This window comes from Apis laboriosa, unplaced genomic scaffold (assembly GCF_014066325.1).
Source record: "Apis laboriosa isolate Shangri-la unplaced genomic scaffold, ASM1406632v1 scaffold18_cov149, whole genome shotgun sequence".
Lineage (NCBI taxonomy): Eukaryota > Metazoa > Arthropoda > Insecta > Hymenoptera > Apidae > Apis > Apis laboriosa.
Window position 1 is genome coordinate 2416474 of NW_025222233.1, and position 25078 is coordinate 2441551.

Here is a 25078-nt window from a genome sequence, read left to right on the forward strand (position 1 = left end):
ACAGGTTATGAGACATAATTAAATACATGCAGAGAGTATGATTAAAATTATTTAATAAATAATTTTAAATTTTAAAATAAAATCTTAAATAGTTTACTTAAAGAGTATATGATAACTTTATAATATTAAATATATTATAATATTATAAATTCTTATAAAAAATAATAAAAGGTAAATATAAAATAAAAATATTTATTGTGGACAATTTAGTATATTTCGTATAAAGATAAAAAATAATTAATATTTCTTATATATAATTAATATTTATTATTAATATTTTTTATTAGCATGAGTGAATTATTAAATGATGAACGATTTGCTTACATTGCAAGGGATCCTAAATTTAAGAGGATTCCAAAAACAGAAAGAAAAGTAAAAATAGATAAAAGATTTCAGAGTATGTTTAAAGATAACAAATTTAAGATTCAATATACCATAGATAAACGAGGTAGACCTATAAATCAAACATCATCTGAAAATCTTAGAAAATATTATGATCTATCTAGCAGTGAAGAAGAAAGTGACGAAAAAGAATATGAAAAATCTAAACAAAAAGAAAAAAAATTTAATGAATATAAAAAAAAAGATAAAAAGAATGAAATGCCTCAATTGGAAGAAAGAAGTCCAAAAAATGAAAATGAATATAATGATTCATCAGATGATAATTTTTTTTCAAGTAATGGAGAACTACTTAGGATTAAACCACAAGAAGATTCTGAACAGAATAACATTGAATCTGACTCTGAATCTAACATAGATGATGCAATAAATGTCAAAAATTTAAAAGCAGATTTAAAAGAAAGTAAAAAACAATTAAATGTTAGAAGCAAAAGTGAATCTAAGAAGCTTACTGATAAGATTAAAGAAAAATTAAAAGATTTAAGTATAAATTATGCTAGAGGTGAAGGAATTTTAATGACAGATAGTTCTTCTGATGAAGAAAGTTTTGAGACTTCTGGTAATATATAATAAACTAATATCTTTAACAAATTAAAATTTTTAATTTTACAGAGAATTTAATAATAATTTATAATTTGATTATTTAATTAGATGAAGAAGATATTGAACACAATTGGGGTGAATTAGATAAAGAGGCTGAAACAACAAATGAAATTACACATAGATTGGCACTTTGTAATATGGATTGGGATAGAATACGTGCTGTAGATTTAATGGTTTTATTTAATTCATTCTTACCTCTTGGTGGTTTTATTAGTTCAATTATTGTATGTATAATGGATAACTAAATTAAATAAATGGTTTTCGATAATTTTTATAATGAAATAATTTCAGATTTATCCCTCAGAATTTGGTATACAACGAATGAAAGAAGAAGAACTTCAAGGTCCAAAGGAATTAACAGAAATGGATAAAGAAAAGAAAAATGAAGATGAAAATGATGTATAAACTTATTCTCTTTTTCTTTTCTTTTTTTTTTCTTTAATATAAATAAAATTATAGTTTTAGAATTTAATTTTATAGAATGAGGAGGAGGAAGGATCAGCATATCATATGGAAAAATTAAGACAATATCAATTAAATAGATTAAAATATTATTATGCTGTAATTAATTTTGATTCTGCTGAAACTGCAAATAAAATTTATACAGAATGTGATGGTACAGAATATGAATCTACAGCAACAAAATTAGATCTTAGATTTATACCAAATGATATGGAATTTGATCAGGTATGTATATTTTTTAATTATAATGTATATATAATATTATTATATATAATCTTAAATGCCTAATTTAAGACTCCTAAAGAAATATGTGATAAGCTACCACAGCTTACAAAATATCAACCAAGACAATTCATAACCACAGCTTTACAACAAGTTAAAGTGAACTTAACTTGGGATGAAACAAATCCTGAAAGAATAGAGATTGCACAAAAATTGAATTCTGGAAAATTAAATGAAATTAATGAAACTGACTTACAAGCTTATTTAGCAACAGATTCAAGTGATAATGAAGCAGGTACAACATTTTTCTATTCTTTATATTTTATTTCTTTCTAATATTTTATCTAGTATTTCTAGTATTTTATTAATATTTTTTTATTAATGAAAAAAGAAGAAGAAGAACAACAACAAAAAGAATCACAAAAAAATAAAATCAATTCAGAAGAGGAAACAAATGCTGATCCAGTTGAAAAATACAAAGCTTTATTGAAAGAAATAGAGGAAAAAGAAGAAGCAAAACAGAAAAGGGATGTTGAGTTGGAATTTACTTGGGGCTTAGGCACGAAAGAGAAAGCTGAAAAACTAGTGCAAGAAAGATTAAAAAAAGATCAAAATCTTACTCCATTTGAGCAATATTTAGAAAAACGAAAAGCAAAAAAAAAAGCTAAACGAGAAGAACGAAAAAAACATAGAACTGAAGATGAATCTGATTCTGAAAATTCAGAAATGTTTAATTTGGATAATCATGAAAAAAATAATAGATTATCTCATGAAAAGAAAAACGCTATAAAAAGTAATAATTCTTTTTCATCAGACGATGAAAATGAAGAACGACGTAAAGCTGAATTAGAACTTTTATTAATGGATGAAAATGAAGATAATAAACAACATTTCAATATGAAAAAAATCGAAGAAAATGCTACAATGACAAAGTCTAAGCAAAAACGATTAAATAAAAAGAAAAATACACAAGATCAAATAATAAAAGATAATTTTGAAGTAAATGTTCAAGATTCAAGATTTAACGCTTTGTTTACATCGCATCATTTTAATATTGATCCAGCAGATCCACATTATAGAAAAACTAAAGGTACTGAAGCTCTAATTAAAGAAAAATTAAAAAGAAGAGCTAATAATGATTATAATGAAGTAAGTAAAATTTATTTATGTATATTTATTCTCAAAAATATCTGCTTAATTTTATTTATTTAAAATTTATAGGAAGTACCTGTTAAAGAATCAAAAATGCAGTTTAATACAGAACTACAAACATTAATTAAATCAGTAAAGCAAAATACCAAAAATATTTCAAAACCAATAAAATAAATTTTCTTGTAAATTATTTATGAAGCAAGAAATTATTCTTAATTTTACATTGGAATAAAATATAAATATAAATTACTTCATTAAGTTTTATTCATAATTTATTCATAAATTAGAAGGGAAACAAACGAAAAAAATTATCTGTGGCGCCATCTCGCGTTTAGATCTTGAAAACTCCAACTTATTATTAGTAAAGCAGAATATGGAAAGAGGTATTCATGTTGTTACAGATAAGAAGAGCAATATTGTGAAAAAAAAATTCCTGCTATTTTGAGGATATTACATGAAAAATTTATTAATTATGCGTTTTCTTCTAAAAATTTTCATATTTTAAAGTTAAAACTTCAGACAAATTTCTAATATCAATTTTAATACGAAGTTTTTTTTTAATTAATTATTCATTAATAATTAATGCATTATACAAACTGACACAATCGATTCACAATATCTTTTTTATTAATTTCTAATTATTACAGGATTTATTTTTAAATATAAATATATTCATTTGAAATATTACTTCCTTCTTTATTTTTATATATAAATTTTATTCATAATTTTACTATTGTTTAAATAAATAAATTAATTGTTTATTAAAATAAAAAATTGATTTATTTTTATTACTTGATTATAGAATTACTACTTATATTTATTATATTTATTATATTATATTTATTACTTGATTATAGAATTGATATTTATAACTAATATTTATAATATTTTAATATTATATTATAATATTTTCTATAATAATTATTAATAAATATTTAATTAAAAAAAAAATTGTACTAAAATTAATACGAGAAATTTATCTAAAGTTCTATCTTCAAAATGTAAACTCAAAAGTGTAAAAATTTTTAATAAAAAAACAAATAATTAATAAATTTTTTATGTGATGTTTTCAAAATGGTAGAAGATATTTTCTTTCTTTCTTGCACAATGTTGTTCTGTTTGATAGATGTCATAAATACTTTCTTATATATCTACTTTACTAATAGCAAGTAGAAACTTCCAATATTCAAATGACAGATGTGACCATTAATACTAAACTTTCTATTTAATTTAAATTAAAAACTTATGGCAAAATGGATTTTGTAATGATAATATAATTTAAAACATTAAGATCATATAACATGAATAAAAATTTATATTTGAAATATTAGAATAGATTAATTAAATCAACAATTTATATACAAAAGAAGATTTTATATTTAAAAATATTTGTTTCAGAAATATCTTAAATAAACTTTTATTATAAATATTTTAAAATAAAAAATTCGTAAAAATATTTTTAGAAAAAAAATTTTTTTGAAGGAAAGAAAAAAAAATATGTAAAAATATACAAAAGTATATATAAAATATATATAATATATATATTACAATATATTTAATATATATAACATATATATATATATATATATTTATAATATATATTATGACATATAAAAATAATAATATTTATGTATATATATGTAATATATAATTTAAAATAGTAATATATTTGTTTGTAAAATATTACAGATTGAAATTTAATTTTAATTTATATATATAAATAGAAACATGAAATAGAAACTTATATAAAACTTATATAAACTTATATAAACAAATTATATAAACAAATTATTTTATAATATATAAAGGGAAATAAAAGTCCAGGATTTTAACAATTTTAATTTTTTTAACATAATTAATATCTACAGTGACATTAAAATCTCTGAATAATTATAATAAAATGTAATAAAATATAATAATTATAATTATAATTTAAATTAAAATATATTTAAATTAAAATTTCATTACGAAATAGCGAAAGTATCAAATTGAATTTTGTTTTGAAAAATATCAAAATATAAAAAATATATTTCAAAAACTACAAATATTTCTCAAAATTCTAATTTGAATGAATTCGATATAGTCAAATGTATCGATACTTTTATATCGATATTTATTTATGTTAATCAAATCACAAACACATAAATAATAGAATATGCATCCATACATCGCATTTGTTTTTATTATCCTTAGGTTATTTTGTCGTTGTCCAATAGAATGAAACTTCAGCTAGTGAATTCTGAAATCATTGGTTGATTTTTTTTTTTTTAAATAATAAATATAAATTATAATGATATAATTTAAAACATTAAGATCATATAACATGAATAAAAATTTATATTTGAAATATTAGAATAGATTAATTAAATCATTTATTTTTTATATTAAATGTCAACATTTATTTTATTTCAAGAGAAATACTTTTTTCGATATTAATTAAGAATCGCATCTGCAGGTATCGATACTAAAAATATTTGATATCGAAACAAAAGTATCGAGTATATATTCATATTTACATGTATCAATTCATCTCAGCAATGGTATCGGAAAGTTCATCGTTGTGTTGTGACCTATTGGTATGAAGATTGAATTATCAAAATCTGGAGATGTATCGATAATTTCTACTGAAAAAGACGAATCGACTAACGATTCTAAAGAATATAAAAATAAACACAAAAAAACTAACCGAATGGAATCTCTAATTGAAATGAACACCAAGTTATCAAAGTGCGATGATGCGTCTATAGTGCAACAAGATGCAACAAAGATGCAAATGGAGCATAAAGATAAGTTAGACATAGTTCAAGAAAGTCCAAAAAAGATAGAATTGTCGTTTGAGGAAAAGATTAAATTAAGCAAAAACAACGATACATCGATTGTTTCTCCAAAAGTGTTAGAAATTAAAGATAGAATGGATATGCCTCAAGAAGTTTCAAAATCATTAGAATCCTCACATATAGAGATTTCACAAGAAACTATAGAAAAATCAGTAGAAACCAAAATGCAAGAAATGTTACTAAAATTTGAATCGCCATTTGATATGAAAATCAAAGATTCTAATTTTAGTGATGCATCTATTGTTTCTCCAGAGAAACAAGAACAATTAGTAGAAAACAAACTTCTGCAAGAAATACCTATAAAAACGGAATCACTTCTTGAAATGAATATTAAATTATCCAAAAGTGACAATGAATCCATTGTTCATTCAGAAGTATTAGATGAAATTATAGATAAAATAGATATGTCTCAAGATGATACACAATTATTGAAGCCATTACATATTGAAATCTCACAAGGAGCTATGGAAAAGTCAGTGGAAGAAACTATGCATGAAATTATACCAAAAGTTGAATCATCACTTGACACAATGTTCAAGCTTTCTAATTTTGATGACTCGTCTGTTTCTTCAGAAAAGCAAGAAGAATTAGAAGAAAGCAAAATTCTACAAGAAATATTAGATAGAACACCTACTATATTAGAATCTTCTGTTGGAATAAAAATTGAATCAGTCAAAAATGACAATTCATCTATTGTTCATTCAGAAGTATTAGATGAAATTAAAAATAAAATGGATAAATCTGAAGATATTTCAAATTCATTAAAATTCTCCCATATTAAAGTCTTACAAGAAGATATAGAAAAATCAAAAGAAATCAAACATGAGATATTGCCAAAAATAAAATCACCTGAAATGAAAATTGAGGTATTTAAATTTGATGATACATCTATTAATTCTTTAGAGAAACAAGAAAAATTAATTCAAAGTACAATTTTGCAGGAAGTATCTATGAGACAAGAAACATCATTAGAAATGAATATTGAATTAACCAAAAATGAAGATGAATCTATCATTCATTCAGAAATTTTAGATGAAATTAAAGAGAAAATAAATATATCTCAAGATGAAAAATCATTAGAACAGTTGGATATTAAGATACCACATGATAATATAGAAGAATCAATAGAAACAGCATCAAAACTTGAATTGCCATTTAATATGAAAATTAAAGATTCTAATTTTAGTGATGCATCTATTATTCCTTCAGAAGAACAAGAAATGTTAGAAGAAAGCAAACTTTTACAGGAAATACCCAATAAAACAGAATCACTTCTTGAATTGGAGAATAAATTATCCAAAACTGATGATATATCTCTTACATATCCAGAAGTGCAAGATAAAATTAAGGACACATTGCATATGTCTCTAAATATTACAAAACCATTACAGCAACTGCATGTTGAAATATCACATGAAATTATAGAAAAATCAATGGAAACTATGCAAGAAACATTATCAAAACTTGCATCACCACTTAGTATAAAAATCAAGGATTCTAATTTTAGTGATATATCTATTGTTTCTTCAGAAGAACAAGAAAAATTGGAAGAAAATAAACTTTTACAGGAAATACCCAAGGAAACAGAATCACTTATTGAAATGGAGATTAAATTATGCAATAATGATGATACATCTCATATTTATTCAAAGATTTCAGATAAGATTACAGACACAGCAAATATATCACAAGTTATTACAAAATCTGTAGAGCATCCAAATATAGAAATACCACATGAAGTTATAAAAAAATCAATGGAAACCATGCAAGAAGCTTTGCCAATACTTGAATCATTTGATATGAAGATAAAGGATTCTAAATTTAATGATACATCTGTTGTTTCTTTAAAAAAAGAAGAACAATTAGAAGAAAATAAACTTCTACAAAAAATACCACAAAGGACAGAATCATATCTTGAAATAAAGAATAAATTATCCAATATTGAGAGCTCATCTATTGTCGATTCTGAAGATTTAGATGAAATTAAAGAAAAAATAGATATAGCACAAGATGTTTCAAAGTTGTTAGAACCACCAGAAATTGAAATCTCTCAAGAAGCTATAGAAAAGTTAGTAGAAACTATGCAACAAAATTTACCAGAAGGTGAATCACCACTTGATATGGAAATGAAACTTTCTGAGTTTGATGATGCATCTGTTCTATCTTCAGAAAAGCAAGAAGAATTGGTAGAAAACAAATCTATGCAGGAAATACCAAAAAAAATAAAATCACCTCTTAGAATAGAAAGTAAATTACCTAAAAGTGACAATGCATCCATTGTACATTCTGAAGTGCTGAACGAATTTAATGAAAAAATAAATATATCTAAAGATGTTACAGAATTATTAGAACCAACACGTATTGAAATCTTACAAGAAGATATAGAAAAATTAGTGGAATCAATGCATGAAAGAATACCAAAAGTTGAATCTATGGAATCTATGGAATCTATGGAAATAAAACTTAATGAAATTGATGATGCATCTTTTTTATCTTCAGAGAAGCAAGAAGAATTAGAAGAAAATAAACTTCTACAGGAAATACCGAAAGAAACAGAATCATCTATTGAAATAGATATTAAATTATCTAAAAATGAAAACATTGTCCATTCTCAAATATTAGATGAAATTAAAGATAAAATAGATATATCTCAAGATGATACAAAAACTATTGAATCACCACATTTTGAGATTTCACAAGAAATTATAGAAGAATCAGTAGAAACTTTGCATGAAACATTGATTAAAGTTGAATCACCTCTTAGTATAAAAATCAAAGCTTTTGAATTTGATGATGCATCTATTCTTTCTTCTCCTGAAAAAACAAAACAATTAGAAGGAAATAAATTATTAGAAGAAATACCTAAGACAACAATATCATCTCTAGAAATGAAGATTAAATTATCTGAAAATGATGACATATCCACTGTTCATTCAAAAATGCTGGAAGAAACTGAAAACAAATTGGATATGACTCCAAATATAACAAAATCAATAGAAACATCTGATATTGATCAGATAATCAATGATCAAGCTATAGAAAAATCTGTAGAAACTATTTATGAAACTTTACCAAAAGTTACGTCACCTCTTGGTATGAAGATTGAGCTTTCTAATTTTGTTGATGCATGCATCGTTTCTTCAGAATTACAAGAAGAAATAGAAGAAAATAAACTTCAACAAGAAATACCTAAGAGAACTATATCTATGGAAATGAAGAGTGAATTGTCTGAAAATGACAATACATCCATTGTTCATTCAGAAATGATAGAAGAAACTAAAAACATAACAGATATATCTCAAGATGTTAAAGAATTATTAGAGACATCAGATATTGAAATCTCACAAAATACTATGGAAAAATCAGAAGAAATCAGATATGAAACTTTTCCAAAACTTGAGTCGCCACTTGGTACGGAAATTAAACTTTCAGAATTTGAGAATGCATCTATTGCTTCTTTAGAAGAGCAAGAACATTTAGAAGAAAGCAAACTTTTACAGGAAATATCCAAAGATACAGAATCTATTGAAATGAAAATTAAGTATGACGATGCATCTATAATCGTTCATCCGCTCGATGAAATTAAAGACAAAATAGAAATATTTCAAGATGTTACGAAATCAATGAATACATCGCATAATGACATTGTACAGGAAGTAATAGAAAAACCTATAGAAACCGTGATTGAGCCATTGCCAAATCTTGAATCGCCATTTGATACGAAGAATAAAATTTCTGAGTTTGATAATATATCTAATGTTTCTTCAGAAAAGGAAAAACATTTGGAAGAAAGTAAACTTTTGCAAGAAATGTCCAAAAAAATAGAATCACCACTCGAAATAAAAATTAATTTATCTACATGCGAAAACGCATCTACTATTGATACACAAATCATGCAAGAAACTGAAGACAAAGTAGATACATCTCAAGATACCAATACAAAACCATTAGAATTATTGCAAATTAAAATCTCAAATGAAGCTATAGAGAAATCAGTTGAAACAATATATGAAAAATTATCAACAACTGAATCACTTGATATAAAGAATAAGTATATTGAGTTTGATAATAAATCTCTTGTTTCTCCAAATAAAGAAAAGCAATTGGAAGAACATAAATTTTGTCATGAAATACCTATAAGAACCGAATCACCTTTTGAAGTAAAGATTAAATTATCTAAAAATGATAATACATCCACTATTCATTCAGAAGTCCTAAACGAAACTGAAGATAAAATGGATATGTCTCAAGATATTACAAAATTGTTAGAACCATTACCAAATGAAATCGCAAAAGAAACTATAGAAAAATCAATAGAAATCACACATGAAAATTTTCCGAAAATTGAATCTCCACTTGGTATGAAAATCAAGCTTACTAAGTTTGGTAGTGCATCTATTATTTCTTCAGAAAAGCAAGAACAGTTAGGAACAAATAAATTACTTCAAGTAATAACCAAAAAAACAGATTCACCTCTTGGAATGAAGATTAAATTATCCAAAAGTGGAGATACATCAATTGTGCATCCAGAAGACAAAATTAAAGAAAAAAGAGATATGACTCAAAAAAATATTACAAAATTATTAGAACCATTGCATAATGAGATGGTAGAAGAAGTTATAGAAAAATCTAAAGAAATGCATGAAACTTTACCAAAAATTGGATCACCACTTGGTATGAAGATCAAGCTTTCTAAATTTGGTGATGCATCTATTATATCTTCAGAGAAACAAGATCAGTTAGAAGAAATCAAAGTTCCACAGGAAATACCCAAAAGAACAGAATCACCACTTGGAATGAAGATTAAATTATCCAAACGTGGTGATGCATCAATTGTCCATTCAGAAGTTCTAAATGAGATTAAAGAAAAAATAGATATATCTCAAGATGTTTCAAAATCATTGGAACCATCTCATTTCGAAATTTTACATGAAGATATAGAAAAATTAATGGAACCTGAAGAATCCTTGCCAAAAGTTGAATCGTTACTTGGTATGAAAATCAAGCTTTCTAAGCTTGGTGAAGCATCTATTGTTTCTTCAGAAAAGCAAGAACAGTTTGAAGAACATAAACATCTACAAGATATACCCAAAAGAACAGAATCACCATTTGGAATGAAGATTAAACTATCCAAAAGTGGAGGAGCATCTATTGTTCATTCCGAAATGCCAGAAGAAAATAAAGATAAAAAGGAAATATTTTCAAATGTTACAAAATCTTTGGAGCCACTACATATTGATATCTCACAAGAAGCTATAGAAAAAACATTTGGAACCAGACATGAATCTTCAGCAAAAGTTGAATCTCCACTTGGTATGAAGATTAAACTTTCTAAATATGGTGATGCATCTATTGTTTCTTCAGAAAAACAAGAATATCTAGGTGAAAATAAACTTTTGCAGGAAGTACCTAAGAGAACAGAATCACCTCTTGGAATGAAAATTAAATTATCTAAAAGTGGCAGTGCATCCATTGTACATTCAGAAGTGCTAGATGAAGTTAAAATTAAAAAGGATATATTACAAGATGTTACAAAATCGTTAGAACCATTGCATATTGATATCTCACACGAATTTGTAGACAAAGCAATAGAAATCAAACATGATACTTTACCAAAGATTGGCTCTCCACTTGGTATGAAAATAAAGCTTTCTAAGTTTGGTGATGCATCTATAATTTCTTCAGAAAAACAAGAACAATTAGGAGAAAACAGACTTCTTCAAGAAGTACCTAAGAGAACAATATCACCTCTAGGAATGAAAATTAAATTGTCTAAACGTGGTGATGCATCCATTGTTCATTCAGAATTGTTGGAAGAAATCAAAGATAAAATGGATACTTCTCAATATATTACAAAGTCATTAGAATCACCACATGATGTCACACAAGAAGTTGTAGAAAAATTAATAGAAATACACGAAACTTCGTCAAAAGTTGAATCACCGCTTGGTATGAAGATCAAGCTTTCTAAGTTTAGTGATGTATCTACTGCAGAAAAACAAGAACAATGGGAAGAAAGCAAACTTTTACAGGAAATACCCAAGAGAACAGAATCGCCTCTTGTAATGAAAATTAAATTATCCAAAAGTGGCGATGCATCAATTGTTCATTCAGAAGTTTTAGATGAAATAAAAGACAAAATGGAAATATCTCAAGATGCTATAAAATCATTAGATTCATCTCATATTGAGATTTCACAAGAAGCTATAGAAAAATCTGTAGAAAACATGCAAGAATCTTTACCAAAAATTGAATCGCCACTTGGTATGAAAATTAAGTTTTCTAAATTTGGTGATGCATCTATCATTTCTTCAGAGAAACAAGATCAGTTGGAAGAAAGTAAAATTTTGCAAGAAATACCTAAAAGAACAGAATCACCTCTGGGAATGAAAATTAAATTATCTAAAAGTGGCGGTGCATCTATTGTTCATTCAGAAGTTCTAGAAGAAATAAAAGATAAAATTGATATATCTCAAGATGTTATAAAATCTTTAGAACCATTGCATATTGAAATTTCACAAGAAACTATAGAAAAATCAATGGAAAATATACATGAAACCGTATCAAAAGTTGAATCACCACTTGGTATGAAGATCAAGTTTTCTAAATTTGGTGATGCATCTATTGTTTCTTCAGAAAAGCAAGAACAATTAGGAGAAACTAAACTATTACAAGAAATACCCAAAAGAACAGAATCACCTCTTGGAATGAAGATTAAATTATCTAAAAGTGGTGATGCATCTATTGTTCATTCAGAAGTACTAGATGACAGAATAGACATATCTCAGGATGTTTCAAAATATTTGGAATCTCCATACATTACTCAAGAAATTGTAGATAAATCAATAGATAATATACATGAATCATTATCAAAAATTGAATCACCACTTGGTATGAAGATCAAGCTATCTAAGTTTGGTGATGCATCTATTATATCTTCAGAGAAACAAGATCAATTGGAAGAAATCAAAGTTCCACAGGAAATACCCAAGAGAACTGAATCACCTTTAGGAATGAAAATTAAATTATCCAAAACAGGAGATGCTTCTATCATACAACCTGATATATCTGATGATGTAAATAAATCTATGCGAACATCTGAGGCAGAACATTCTAAAACTGGTGATGCTTCTTTAGGTATGAAAATAAAGTTATTAAAAACTGGAGATGCATCTATAGTAGATTCAGAAAAGAAGGATAAACAACAGCGGCGTCGAGATACTGATTCATCTCTTGAAATGAAAATTAAATTGTCCAAGACGGGTCATCCGACAATTGTAGCTTGCGATAACCAAGTAGAAACTGCATATAAATCCAAAGAAACTGATCCATCTCAGAATTTTACACAAAGATACAAAGAAACTGGACAAATCGGTCATAAAGACTCTACATTAAAAATTCTTAAAACTGGTCATTCAACTATTTTACAAAGCAATCGTTCAGAACTTACTATTGAACCAGTGCAAGTGCACGGAAAAAAAATAGATAATGTAATTGAAATGTCTCCAAAGCGTAAGGATATTACTATCGCACCTATCGATTCCAAAAAGTCTAAGCTAGAAACTCAATTCACACAAATTTTGCCTGAAGTTACTATTCAACCTGTTACACCCAGAGAACAAAAACAATTTTTGTTCGATCCAAAAAGCAGCGCGATTAGTTTACAGCAAATGAATGTCATAAATCAAGAAATTAGTATTACTCAAGTAAGACCACAAAAATCAGATACTTCTATGAATGAAAAATTGAAAGATATTTTATCAAAAAATGTATCTAGTTCGCCAATGAATTCTGATTGTGAAATTATAGAACAACGGCCTGAATTGATAATAGTAAATGAAAATTCAAATTCCAGCCAAGATGTTGTGATAATAGAAGAAGTTTCCAATAGAATGCCAGAAGTTAAAGTGCCTAAAAAAAGAGGTAGACCCAGAAGGAATCCATTACCTCAAGGAATTACTCATCCTCCACCTCATTTGTTAATACCTAGAGATCCTTTGTCTTTAGACGACTCGCAACAGATGCAACAATCATCAATACATTTTCCGGAATCCAGAGAGAATGAAAGACCTAAGAGAACTTGTAGGAATCAGAAAAGTTATGCTCCTCCTAGAAGAGGTAGAGGACGAGGTTTGTATTTTTCAAATAGTTTATGTATATTATATAATTATGTTATATGTGTATTATATAATTATTTATATATATATTGTATATATAATTATATATATATTTTTTTCATATTTTTATCACTTTGTTCATTCCTTTTTTTCTTTTTTTTTTTTTAATTTATTAGGTCGAGGAAAACGAAAATTAGATAATGCAGATTCACAAATAATGAAAAAACCTAAGATAGAGCAAGATTTAAATGCGATAGAAGCTTCTACAACGGCTATAATAACGATTGATGATTCTGGGGTGCAACAAGAATCTTTCGGAAAATCATCGGAACTGTATAAAGTTCTTAAACAACCAACTATAGATTCCAAAATGACTAATTCTTCGGGTAAAGTTGATAAAAAGATTATTGGACAAAAAAATGGTGAATTAAAAAATGTAAATGTAATTAATAATATGCTTACAGACTCCATGAGTATGCAAACGGAAATGAATAAAACATCAGAAATGCGATTACCTAAACCAGTATCAAATAACATTAAAGATGATATTAAGGATAAGAAATTGATTGAAATCGTTCCTGAACGAATACAAAAGGCTGTAACAAAAGTAGATTCTGATAACAGATCTGATAAACTGACGGAGAATACAAAATTGGAAAGTAAAGACATATTAGTACCACCTGGACATCCTAACTGGCTGACACCAGCATCGAAACGAGTAGAAAATGCTACGAAGCATGAGAATATGTCTACAGTGCAAGTAATAGACGAGGAAACAAGAATGAGTGCAGAATTAGGTTCAAGATCTCAAACTCCAGCTAGAAATATTTCTGCACCAGGTATGTATATAAATTACTGCATTATTTATATTATATATTAATTTTAAAAATGCAATAACGCAATAATTATTTTTATTTTTTATATTTAGAATAATTATTATAAATAAAAAATAATATATAATAATAACTTTATTTATTATATAAATATTTATATTATTATTTATTAACAATTAAAACCAATTATATTATATATTAATTATATAATATAATTAAATATAAAATATATTTTTATTATATCTTTAAAAATAATAATAAATTGTCAAAAAAAAATGATAATAATGAAAAGCATGTATGGATTATAGTCATCATATGACTAAACAAAATTAAAAGATAAATGTATTGGTAGACCTCCAAGTAAGATATCTATAAATAGATCTTTTCTTGTGTCCTAACATCTCTCAAGCACCTAAATGTGAGATGTATTTAAATTAAGCACAAAATGTACTATTACTTCAAATCATAATGAATATGTATTAACATATATATTTTAAAAGAATTTTAAAACCATAATGGTTAGTGTTTTATTGTTATCATGTCAATATATATTTTTTTAAAAATATTTTTATTTTGAAAAGTTTAATAACAGATGTTTATTGTTAATCTTAATTGTGAAATTAAATTGATTTATTCATTTTTTTTTATTTATTTTAATAAAGACATAATTATTTTTAATATAATTCTTATTCTATAATTTAAATTATAAAACATATTAATATATAGTAATTGGTTATGTTTTTAAATATAAAGTATTATATTATCTTTATAATATCATAGCCTCTGAAACTATGGTAAATGAGGAATCCCAAGGAAGTGTACTTAGTACTGCAACCACAGAATCAGAAAAAGTGAAAGTTAAAAATCGAAGAATGGAAATTAATTTTGATCCAGACGAAGGACCATTTACTGTCGATAAAATTGCTGAATATGAATGGCCACTAGACCGGAAAGGTGAAACATTTATGATACAAGAACAAATATCTCAGTATCTTGGTGTAAAATCTTTCAAAAGAAAATATCCAGATTTAAAGAGAAGAGTAGTGGATATGGAAGAGAGAAATTATTTGAGAGAAAATGGATTAGTCAGTGAAGCAATGTGTGATATGGGTAAGTTATTTATAAATTATTTATTTACTAGTATTTTTTACTTACTCTTTACTAATATATTTTTTATTAATGTTATTTTAGGATTAACTGCTGTATGTAGTTCAGAAGTATTAGATGTAATGTGCAGTGATTTTCCGGATCAATATGAAGAATATCGTAAACATATGCGCGAAAAACAAGTGAAAGAACATTCTAAAAAACAAAAAGAATTAACAGCAGCTGCAAATGCTGAAAAAAATAGAATTGATCTAGCAGAAATGGCAGTTCAATCTGCATTATCTTGGAATATTAATTTAAATAAAGCTCGACGAGAAAATAGAAAATGTAGCTTAGATTTACAAACTTTTACAATACATGTGCCAAAAAAACAACTAAAAATTGAAACGGAACGAAGAATTGGTCACTATCCTGTTGCATTGATACCAGGACAATATACAGATTATTATCGGGAATATACACCAGCCGAATTACGATATTATCCTCTTAATACTGTACTCTATGGTCCTATGAGACCAAATGAACGTAAATTTGACAGTCAATCAGAAGGATCTCAAAGTGATAGTGATAGTGATTCATCTTCAGATGATTCAAGGTTCGTATTATTATTTAAAACTTAGCATTTTATTATCTCTTGTGAAAGAATAGTTTTTTATTTTTTATATATAGTTCATCTTCTAGTGAGGGAACACAGGATACGGAAGGTTCTCAGTCTACAATGGACGAAGTAGATATGGAAATAGCAAACCAAAAAGATGAAATAAAATTAAAATGTAAAATGTGTTTAAAAACATTGAATAAACATAGTAAAAATGAAGTTTTAATTCAATGTGGTACATGTAATGGACATGGTAATTATTTTATATCATTTTTTATTAATATATTTTTTATTCTTTTATAACAAAAAATCGTAATATTTTTATTATAGTTCACCCATCATGTATAGATCTAACATTAGATATGGTTCCTCATATTCAATCATATGCATGGCAATGCACAGATTGTAAAACTTGTGCTCAATGTCATGATCCTGCTGACGAAGATAAAATGCTTTTTTGTGATATGTGTGATAGAGGGTATGCTTTTTTTTTTTATTATAAAATATAAAATACATAATATACAATCATATATATAATATATATAATTTATTTAGATATCATATTTATTGCGTTGGCCTCCGACGAGTACCCCAAGGAAGATGGCATTGTCAAGAATGTGCTGTCTGTGCAAATTGTAGTTCAAGAGAACCTGGTGGTATAAATTCTGATAGAAACAGTGTTGCTCAATGGCAACATGAATATAAAAAAGGTGATAAGAATACTCGTGTTTATGTTTCAACGCTGTGTGTTCCATGTTCAAAGTAAGTAGTACTAATTTTCCTTTCATCTTATGGTGTAATGTATGAGTGAAAATGTGATTAAAAATACACATACTAAGTGCTAGTTTTCAAATTCTCACGGGGCTTCATTATTGCTTCACAATTTCCTTAATTCACACTAATCTTCTTCTTAAAAAAAGTTTATAAACTAATGTTTCACATTCACAATGTCATCATATTTGAATCTTTGGGTTTTAAAAGTTAGATATATACAATTTGATTAATTAATAACATTTTTGAATTAATTAATAACATACATTTATCTATACTTAATTTATGCATGTTTAAAATAAATTGGCAAAGATTCAGATTTTCATCAGTTATATTAAATTCTGGCATTATAATGAATCCTTATCCAAATTCATTAACCCCATAATCTTTATGTAATAACAAGGCTATGGCGAAAGGGTCGCTATTGCCCACACTGCAGTCGCTGTCATACTGCGCCAAGACTCGACCTGGAAGCAAATCTAGTGCATTGCAGCGCATGTGACAAATATCTGCACTTAGGTATTGACACAAATTCCATATAATTCCGTTATATATTTTTCATTGCATGTCATTGCATTTGCATGTTTCATCAAATATTTTTGCCTTTAAAAATAATTTAACTATTTCAAATATAAAAAAAAGGTTTCAGGTATAGTAAAATATTAAATATAAAAAAATATTTAATAATTAGCATTTGTCATTATAATAAAAAAATTATTCTCATTAATATCATTAATATTTATAGGTTGCGTGGAGACCAAGGGAATGCCATTAGACAGGAAAAATTATCTATGTGATTTTTGTGCACCAAATCGTCAGCATATGATGAAACCATTAGTATCGAAAACATTGAAAACGTAAATAAATATAAACTATATAATTTTTGTTTAAAGATGAGGGTTGTATAAAATATGAATCCCGTGCATAGAGAAACTGATAAAATAGAAATTTTTTTATTTATGTAGATAATGAATATATTATGAAAATTTAAGTAAAAAAAAATTCATTTATCATAAAATCTTTCATATGAATTTTTAAATGGAAAGAATATCGTTGTACATAATTATATGATTATAATCAATTTAAAAAATTGAGTATTTTGTTACATAAAAGTAGTTATAATTAGCTATATATAAAGTTTAAAATATATAAAAATCTCACTTTAAATGTTAATGTTTAAGTAAAAATTTTAAAGATTCCAATTTTCTTTATAATTTTTATCCTTTTATACTTAAATGTCGATAGTTCTTTTTTAAAGTACTATAAAATGAAAAAAAATTTTTTTTTTTAAACAAATTGTGTTCATATAATTTATTTTCTTTTCACTATATATTACATATAAAATTACGTATCATAATAAGGAAATCATTATTGGAAGACTGTTTTACAGTATTATATAAATTTTATAATTATCTTTAACATTTCTTTTTAAATGTATATATGGTGCTGTTTTTTAAAATGTTTATATTTGTTATATGCATATATATGCGTAAGTTTAATACTAATTTTTAGAGTTAATTTCAATTTATAAAAAAATTAACAATCTTGTAATTTATTAGTTATAGATTTAAAAAAAAATGAAAATTAATACATATGTATGATGAAGGTAAAAAGGGAGCATAATAAAATATAAAACAAAATAGCAATTTCTTAAAAATATATATCACTTTCTTTATTTTTCTTTGCAATATAATCCTCGGAATAGTATTTTGTTGCGAGAGTATGCCTTGCAAATATTTTTACATATTTATAGTAACATAATATTCACATCGTGAATAATATGTTTCATGTTCTTCAGAAATTTATCTTTTCTCGCCGTTTAGCCATAATTAATAACCAATTATTTTCAAAACTAATTACATTATATAATACAATGCAAAATTTTTTAGATTATTTAGTAATATATACAAGAAAATAAGATCATAATATTAAAATTGATTAAACAATGACCAAATTGTAAAATACAAACTTTGGCATATCGTTGCATGAATATTATACTGTCAAAAATATTTTAATATATAGCATATTTTTGTACAAGACGTATCTCTAAAGCATTAGATCAATTATGCAGAAACTACCGAGGATTTACACAGTATCTTTTTTGCGAAGTAAATATTTTATATCCTTTTGCAAAGCTACATGTGTCTGCCATTACAATACAAAGTTTAAATGATAGCGGAACAACATCGGCAGCATTTCAAAAGTGAAAGAAGACAATCGTTAAGAAGTGCGTGTTTTAAATTTCCGCATATCGATTCATTTTTCCTTTTTTCTCTTTTCTTTTTAACTAAGATTAGAAAGAGCATAAACTAGATTTTTTTTTCATATTTGATGTTAAAATGTACAATTTCCCCTAATACGTCTGATACTTTTTTCTTTAATATTCAATTTACTTTGAGCGCTACTATAAAAATGGCTGTGCACGCTTTCAAATTCTTTCAAAATCACACACTTAACACTCCGCACATATCGTGAAATTGTGAAAAATAAAAAACAACTTGAGCAAAAAACGAGGCATAGCATACAGCACACATTATGAAATGACATAACGTGTTTTGCATTACGTAGAACACTTATACTAACGAGATAAAATGATTTAAAATCATTAACGTCTCGTTGACTAGCCGAATATAAATATACTATTGACAGATGTCAAGTGAATTCTGAGCAAACCCAACAAGCAATCAGTAGAAAAGGTGAAAAATAACATTATATTCGAGCACTGATACTGCTAAGTAATTATCCTTTAGAATATATAAAGTTTTACAACCATAGTCGAGTATCGACATAGCCATTAAACATTTTCATTTCGTACTAAAATCGATTTGTTCTTGATTTATATTCATTGAAATAATTTAAACGGCAAATAAAATTTTTGCAATTCTTTTAGGACACAATAATGTTTTGTATATAATTGACAACGTAAAAACTATTATTAGACTTTACTCGTGTCTAATACCACATATAGATAAAAAGGTACTGAAATTATGTAAGTGCGTTGCCGGTATAATAGTAGTAACTAAATTTCGCGTAGAAAATTTAGAAAGAACATCTTGAACAAAATTCGGTCCTGGCGAACTGCCAACTTTATAAAAAATGCGTAAATTGCATGTCGGATTAATGGTTTGGGATCCCTTTGTAAGTTTACAGAGTACATATTCAAGTGCCTCTGTTAGTTCATCTATAGTTAATTCCGTAGAAAGTAAATTCGTTTCCGTGGCTAAATTACCAGTTGAATTGGATGAACCTAATTAAAAGAGAAACCTTTTTATTTGTTTATGAAAAAATGTAAAAATATTCAGATAAAAATATGTACCAGTGGACATGTAACACACAATTGCTGAAACGTTATTTTCATAATTCCATCTACGTCTTATTGCCACTTTGAAATTACCTACACATTTACCAGTCTCTTCATCTATAATAAAATAATTCTTGAGAAAAATATTTGATGAAGATTTTATATTTTTTGTATTTTCATACTTACATTCAAATCTATTATTATCTCTATGAGCCCAAACGCACCATTCAACCTGAGCACCACGTGGAAGATTTGGTACAATGATGTAATCCACAATAGCATTATTTGTTCGTTTTTCCCATTCTTTTCGTGCGTCTGGTATATAACTAGAATGAGTCAAGAAACAAATACCTTGCACAATATCCCTGAGTTGTGTATTCGAGTCCATAGCTTTAACAATACGATCTATATGTCTCAATGTTAAACGACATTGTCTTTTAATATTTAAATCCAAAATAGTCATACTACCAGGCACCAATGGTATTTGTCCAGCAACTGAGATAATATCACCCACCTACCAAATAAATAATTATAATTCTATTAAAAAATCTCAAAAATCTTCAAATATTATTTACTATTATTAACTACTATTATTTGTATGCATCTATTAACAAAAATAATTATATCTCTTTTATATATATTAATTAAATTAATAATTGGTTAAAAGATATTAAATAATATAATATAAAAGATATTAAAAAATATTAATAAATACAATTTAAATTTTTTTTTTCTTACTTATTAAATACTTAATTTTTTATTTTCATTTTAGAAAATTTATTTTGTTTACCTCACTGTTATGTTTGTTTTGTAAACCAGATGTGTGTGCGTGCGCGTACGAATGCGCACATACACACATTTATCTACATATACACACAGAGACGCGCACGCAAATTGGTTTGTAACGGTAGTACACTCACACGAACAGCTTGAGAATAAGGACCAATGTTTGCAGGTGCCCAGTGACTTATGCTTTGAACATGCATTGTATGTCGTTTGTGAACTTTCTTATCACCACAGTCTTGAGTTTCTTTATAAGCTATAGCATCCAGTACAACATGTATATTTAATGGACATTCCACACATACACGGACTGGTGGATTTATCTTGCTCAAACATGAGATATAAACTTCGTTTATAGATATGTAATTTGACATATCTTTTATATATAATGTTACGGCAACGATGTCCGATATTTGAAGATTTTCCTTTTTGACTAGACCTAGACAGTCGATACGAGTGTTTTATCAATCTATATCAAATCCAAAATGCACTATTACAAGAAAAAAAATTAACTAAAAGGTGTTTTGAAAGACTTAAAGTTTACCTACTGCTTAATTTCTCCAATGCCTCTCGCATCGCAGATTTAGCATCCGGATGTTTCCCAGCAATACCACCAAACCAGAACCAGCCAGTTTGATTTTTATTTACTATGGGCACATCAGGATAATCTTCTTCTTCATATAAAATTTCCATAGGACTTGGTGGATTAAATTGACCTACATTAATTTTTTTACATTAATTTAATTTACTATGACAATATAACTATGACTAAAACAAATAGAAAAATTTAATTGATTAAATAGAAAAATAATACCAGAATTTGAAGTCCTTATATTACTGTCTGTACAATCATGTTCATCATTTTCATCTTCCGATAAATTACAACCATCATGTAATTCTGGTCCAACTATTTCTGTGATATAATCAGATGGAGTTTTAATAGGAACATTTTTTAGTCTCTCTTGTAACGTTAATCCTTCTATACCATCCTAAATAAAGTTTTTTTCAATTATTTATTTTAATCATAAAAATTCTTAAAAATGTATAACAATTTTACTCACATTTTTTTCTTGAACATGAATTTTTTTAAAGTTTAAATATCCGACGGGTGCTATATTATCATTTGAATGAACAACACTTTCATATTCATCTCTAAAATAAACAAAAAAATATATATCTTGTCTTATTTATTTTAATAATAAATTTGATAACTTACATTACAATACTTTTATTAAATAATGGACAATCTAATGTGAAGGTTTCATATTCTCCACCTTCTCCACATATGTTAACACCATATTTTTCTCTCTATAAATAAATATGTAGCTATTAAAATAACATATATCTGCTTGTTTACAATTTAAATAAATTTCTTTTACATATATTTATTTATGAGCTATTTATATTTGGAATACTTTCAATGTAAAATAAAATCAAAAGAAAATCTTTTACATTAAATTAATCATTAAGATATTTTACTTACTATTTTGGCAAGATGGGATTGCATTTCAGAAAGTGATTTACCCAAATGTCTTGGTTCAAGGCCTAAAGCTGCTACCTTAATTATAACTGCATTGACAGAACTTTCTATCATTTCTTTTAACAATTCATCTTGTTCTCTTCTCCATAGATATGATAAAGAAACAAGTCCTAAACGACTACATCTAAAAATAAACTTTTATTATTAGATATATTATTTATAAATTTTTGCCAAAGTAAAAATAATTGTTTTTATTTAATAAATTCCAGTTAAAATTAAAAATTTGCATTAAATAATTACACATTTTCCACTCGAATTCGTTGATAATCACTGAGAATAGCACCTGATGAAACAGCTTCTATATTCTCTTTTTCCTAAAAATTCAAAAAAATCAAGGTTATTATACTAACAAAGTTATTTTATATATGTTTTTTATATGTTACCTTTACTTTACTTAACAACCTAAAAAGATCTTCAACTTCATCATTTTCTGTTGGATAATAATATTTTTCTTGCATTTTTGATCTACCAAATGTTGGTTCACGATACATTGGTAAACCTATAGCTTCTGCAATATATTCAACACCTTGATATCCAACAGTTTGAAACATAAATGAATCTAATTCATCTATAAATTGTTACATTAGTTATTTATTATTTAAATAAACTAATATAATTTATTATTTATTACTTACCTTTCCCAACAGGATATAAGTTAGCTAGAGCCACAATATCATGTCCTGCAGCTATACATTGCATCATATTAAAGCATGAATCTTTACCACCACTGACTAGTGCAACAACCCTCATTTTGTTTAATTTACACTCAGAATCTCTCAAAAAAGCTTATTAAGAGCTTAGAGTATAATTAAATCTCAATATACTTTTTCATACAATCATCTGTAATAAAATAATAAAAAATTCCATTGATAATTTTATCATGAAATTTAATATAATTTTATCATATTAAATTTATAAATAATTTCTTTATGACAATAAATAAAAAATATTGTATTAAATATTATATGTATGTATATGCATATGAATGCATAAACAAGTTATATGATTATATTTATTTTTTATATAGATAATATATTGAAGTAAAAAATAGTTTATAATAATTGAATATTTATAAAGAATTATTTTTTTATTTAAAACATTATATTAGAGAAAATTATAAATATAAATTAACAAATACTTATATTAAATATAAAAAAGTATATAAACTACAAATAATATAATCATATGAGCTTGTAGCATATTTAAAATTACATATGTATATATTACTTATAAGTATATATTAAGCCAAAATTAAATTTACAAGATACATACACACATTGTTTCTTGAATGGTCTAGTATATAAATAATACAATTTAAACATAATCTTTTTCAATAAATATTTAAGAATATTTAAAAAAATTCTTTCTTTTTCTTTTTTCTTAAATTTAACATATTTTAATAAAAAAAAAGCTAAGTTATATTTTTTAAAATAAAATTTCACGAAAGGCAAGCATAAAAAGGATATTGAATATACAATTTAACTTATTAATATGCGTGTAACAATTGGCTAGTGAACAAAAATTAATCACTGTACTATTCTAAACAGTAAACGTCACATAATCCGAAAAAATTTCGATAGAATTTAGATTTTTCTTTTAAAAAATATAGAATTTGTTAATTCAAAATGCAAAATCTATCATTAATGATATGTTAGAAAAAAAATCAACGATTATTAAGGAAAAAAAGAATACCTACGGAGAAATTTTTTGGTTATTGCCGATCTCGACTAAACGAGAAATATATATTACGAAATGACGCCCAGCAACGAATTGCACAGGGAATACGAACGATAATTTCGAACTTATGTACGCTAAAATAAACTCTAAATTCTCAACAAATGTAATATTTACATTAAATTGGCGATGAAAGTTCCTTACACGGCAAAGTCTATCAGAGACTGCGATTGCTTGATAGTGGCGCCTCTCGGTAATAGAACTTTCAACATAAACTGTAAAATTGAGGTTATGACTTATTTTAATTCTACAATTAGTTATGATATGTATTGAATAAATTTCTTTCTAATTTTATCTTTATTATACGTTATTTTTACTATTATCGGAAAATATTATTTTAAATTTTGCGAATTTATTATAAAAACTAAGATTGTTGTCGAGAAATTCTCAAGTATAAATCATGCAACTGTACCTCGTGACATCATCAATGTACAAAATATATCGATGTCTCGTTATTTCAATCTACTCTATGCTATTATTTACTGATTGTGATATAACTTAAATCAAATGATAATTATTATTTCTTCTTTTTTATATATATATATATATTTGTTTATAATATTCTAATATTTTCATTTCTCTCATAAGATAAGAATATAATTTATTACAAGATGAAATA

General features: G+C 25.7%; 3 protein-coding genes across 10 annotated transcripts; 2 read left to right on the forward strand and 1 right to left on the reverse strand.

Annotated features, from left to right (window-relative positions):
- The first annotated feature begins 109 nt into the window (after positions 1-109).
- Positions 110-3469, forward strand: LOC122712098 (ESF1 homolog). Of its 2 annotated transcripts, none has more exons than XM_043931458.1 (8): positions 110-171; positions 288-958; positions 1051-1226; positions 1294-1401; positions 1483-1689; positions 1759-1981; positions 2078-2835; positions 2908-3469. In XM_043931458.1, exons 2-8 carry the CDS (start codon positions 289-291, stop codon positions 3010-3012), a joined length of 2247 nt encoding a protein of 748 aa, XP_043787393.1. In that variant the 5' UTR covers positions 110-171; position 288; the 3' UTR covers positions 3013-3469. The 2 variants fall into 2 exon arrangements, with proteins under 2 accessions (XP_043787393.1, XP_043787394.1); XM_043931459.1 differs by having other exon boundaries at positions 2081-2835.
- Positions 3470-5372: 1903 nt separating this feature from the next.
- On the forward strand, positions 5373-18258 carry LOC122712097. 5 transcript variants are annotated; one of them, XM_043931454.1, is made up of 10 exons: positions 5373-6541; positions 6617-13805; positions 13969-14631; positions 15406-15735; positions 15817-16327; positions 16402-16583; positions 16661-16808; positions 16886-17092; positions 17505-17620; positions 17847-18258. In XM_043931454.1, exons 1-10 carry the CDS (start codon positions 5417-5419, stop codon positions 17960-17962), a joined length of 10587 nt encoding a protein of 3528 aa, XP_043787389.1. In that variant the 5' UTR covers positions 5373-5416; the 3' UTR covers positions 17963-18258. The 5 variants fall into 5 exon arrangements, with proteins under 5 accessions (XP_043787389.1, XP_043787390.1, XP_043787387.1 ...); XM_043931455.1 differs by having other exon boundaries at positions 5373-13805; positions 13969-14178; positions 14257-14631; positions 17847-18257; XM_043931452.1 differs by having other exon boundaries at positions 5373-13805.
- A 502-nt stretch (positions 18259-18760) lies between these two features.
- On the reverse strand, positions 18761-24656 carry LOC122711830 (diphthine--ammonia ligase). 3 transcript variants are annotated; one of them, XM_043930926.1, is made up of 13 exons: positions 24577-24656; positions 23361-23565; positions 23109-23293; positions 22966-23039; positions 22669-22849; positions 22402-22493; positions 22247-22337; positions 22000-22174; positions 21734-21901; positions 21323-21624; positions 20589-20916; positions 20418-20519; positions 18761-20348 (listed from the first exon to the last, which is right to left on the reverse strand). In XM_043930926.1, exons 2-13 carry the CDS (start codon positions 23473-23475, stop codon positions 20044-20046), a joined length of 2118 nt encoding a protein of 705 aa, XP_043786861.1. In that variant the 5' UTR covers positions 23476-23565; positions 24577-24656; the 3' UTR covers positions 18761-20043. The 3 variants fall into 3 exon arrangements, with proteins under 3 accessions (XP_043786861.1, XP_043786862.1, XP_043786860.1); XM_043930927.1 differs by having other exon boundaries at positions 23115-23293; positions 24422-24638; XM_043930925.1 differs by having other exon boundaries at positions 24422-24637.
- Positions 24657-25078: the final 422 nt, after the last annotated feature.

Excerpts from the sequence above, each read along its gene's own strand:
- LOC122712097 (XM_043931452.1), top strand. The coding sequence starts at position 5,417 with ATGAAGATTGAATTATCAAAATCTGGAGATGTATCGATAATTTCTACT. Across the intron at positions 15,736-15,816 it reads TGAAGCAATGTGTGATATGG|GATTAACTGCTGTATGTAGT; the intron begins GTAAGTTATTTA and ends ATGTTATTTTAG. Across the intron at positions 16,328-16,401 it reads TCATCTTCAGATGATTCAAG|TTCATCTTCTAGTGAGGGAA; the intron begins GTTCGTATTATT and ends TTTTATATATAG.
- LOC122711830 (XM_043930926.1), bottom strand. The coding sequence starts at position 23,475 with ATGAGGGTTGTTGCACTAGTCAGTGGTGGTAAAGATTCATGCTTTAAT. Across the intron at positions 21,902-21,999 it reads TATAAGGACTTCAAATTCTG|GTCAATTTAATCCACCAAGT; the intron begins GTATTATTTTTC and ends AAATTAATGTAG. Across the intron at positions 21,625-21,733 it reads GGCATTGGAGAAATTAAGCA|GTCTAGTCAAAAAGGAAAAT; the intron begins GTAGGTAAACTT and ends TCGACTGTCTAG.
- LOC122712098 (XM_043931458.1), top strand. The coding sequence starts at position 289 with ATGAGTGAATTATTAAATGATGAACGATTTGCTTACATTGCAAGGGAT. Across the intron at positions 959-1,050 it reads AGAAAGTTTTGAGACTTCTG|ATGAAGAAGATATTGAACAC; the intron begins GTAATATATAAT and ends TTATTTAATTAG. Across the intron at positions 1,982-2,077 it reads TTCAAGTGATAATGAAGCAG|AAGAAGAAGAACAACAACAA; the intron begins GTACAACATTTT and ends TAATGAAAAAAG.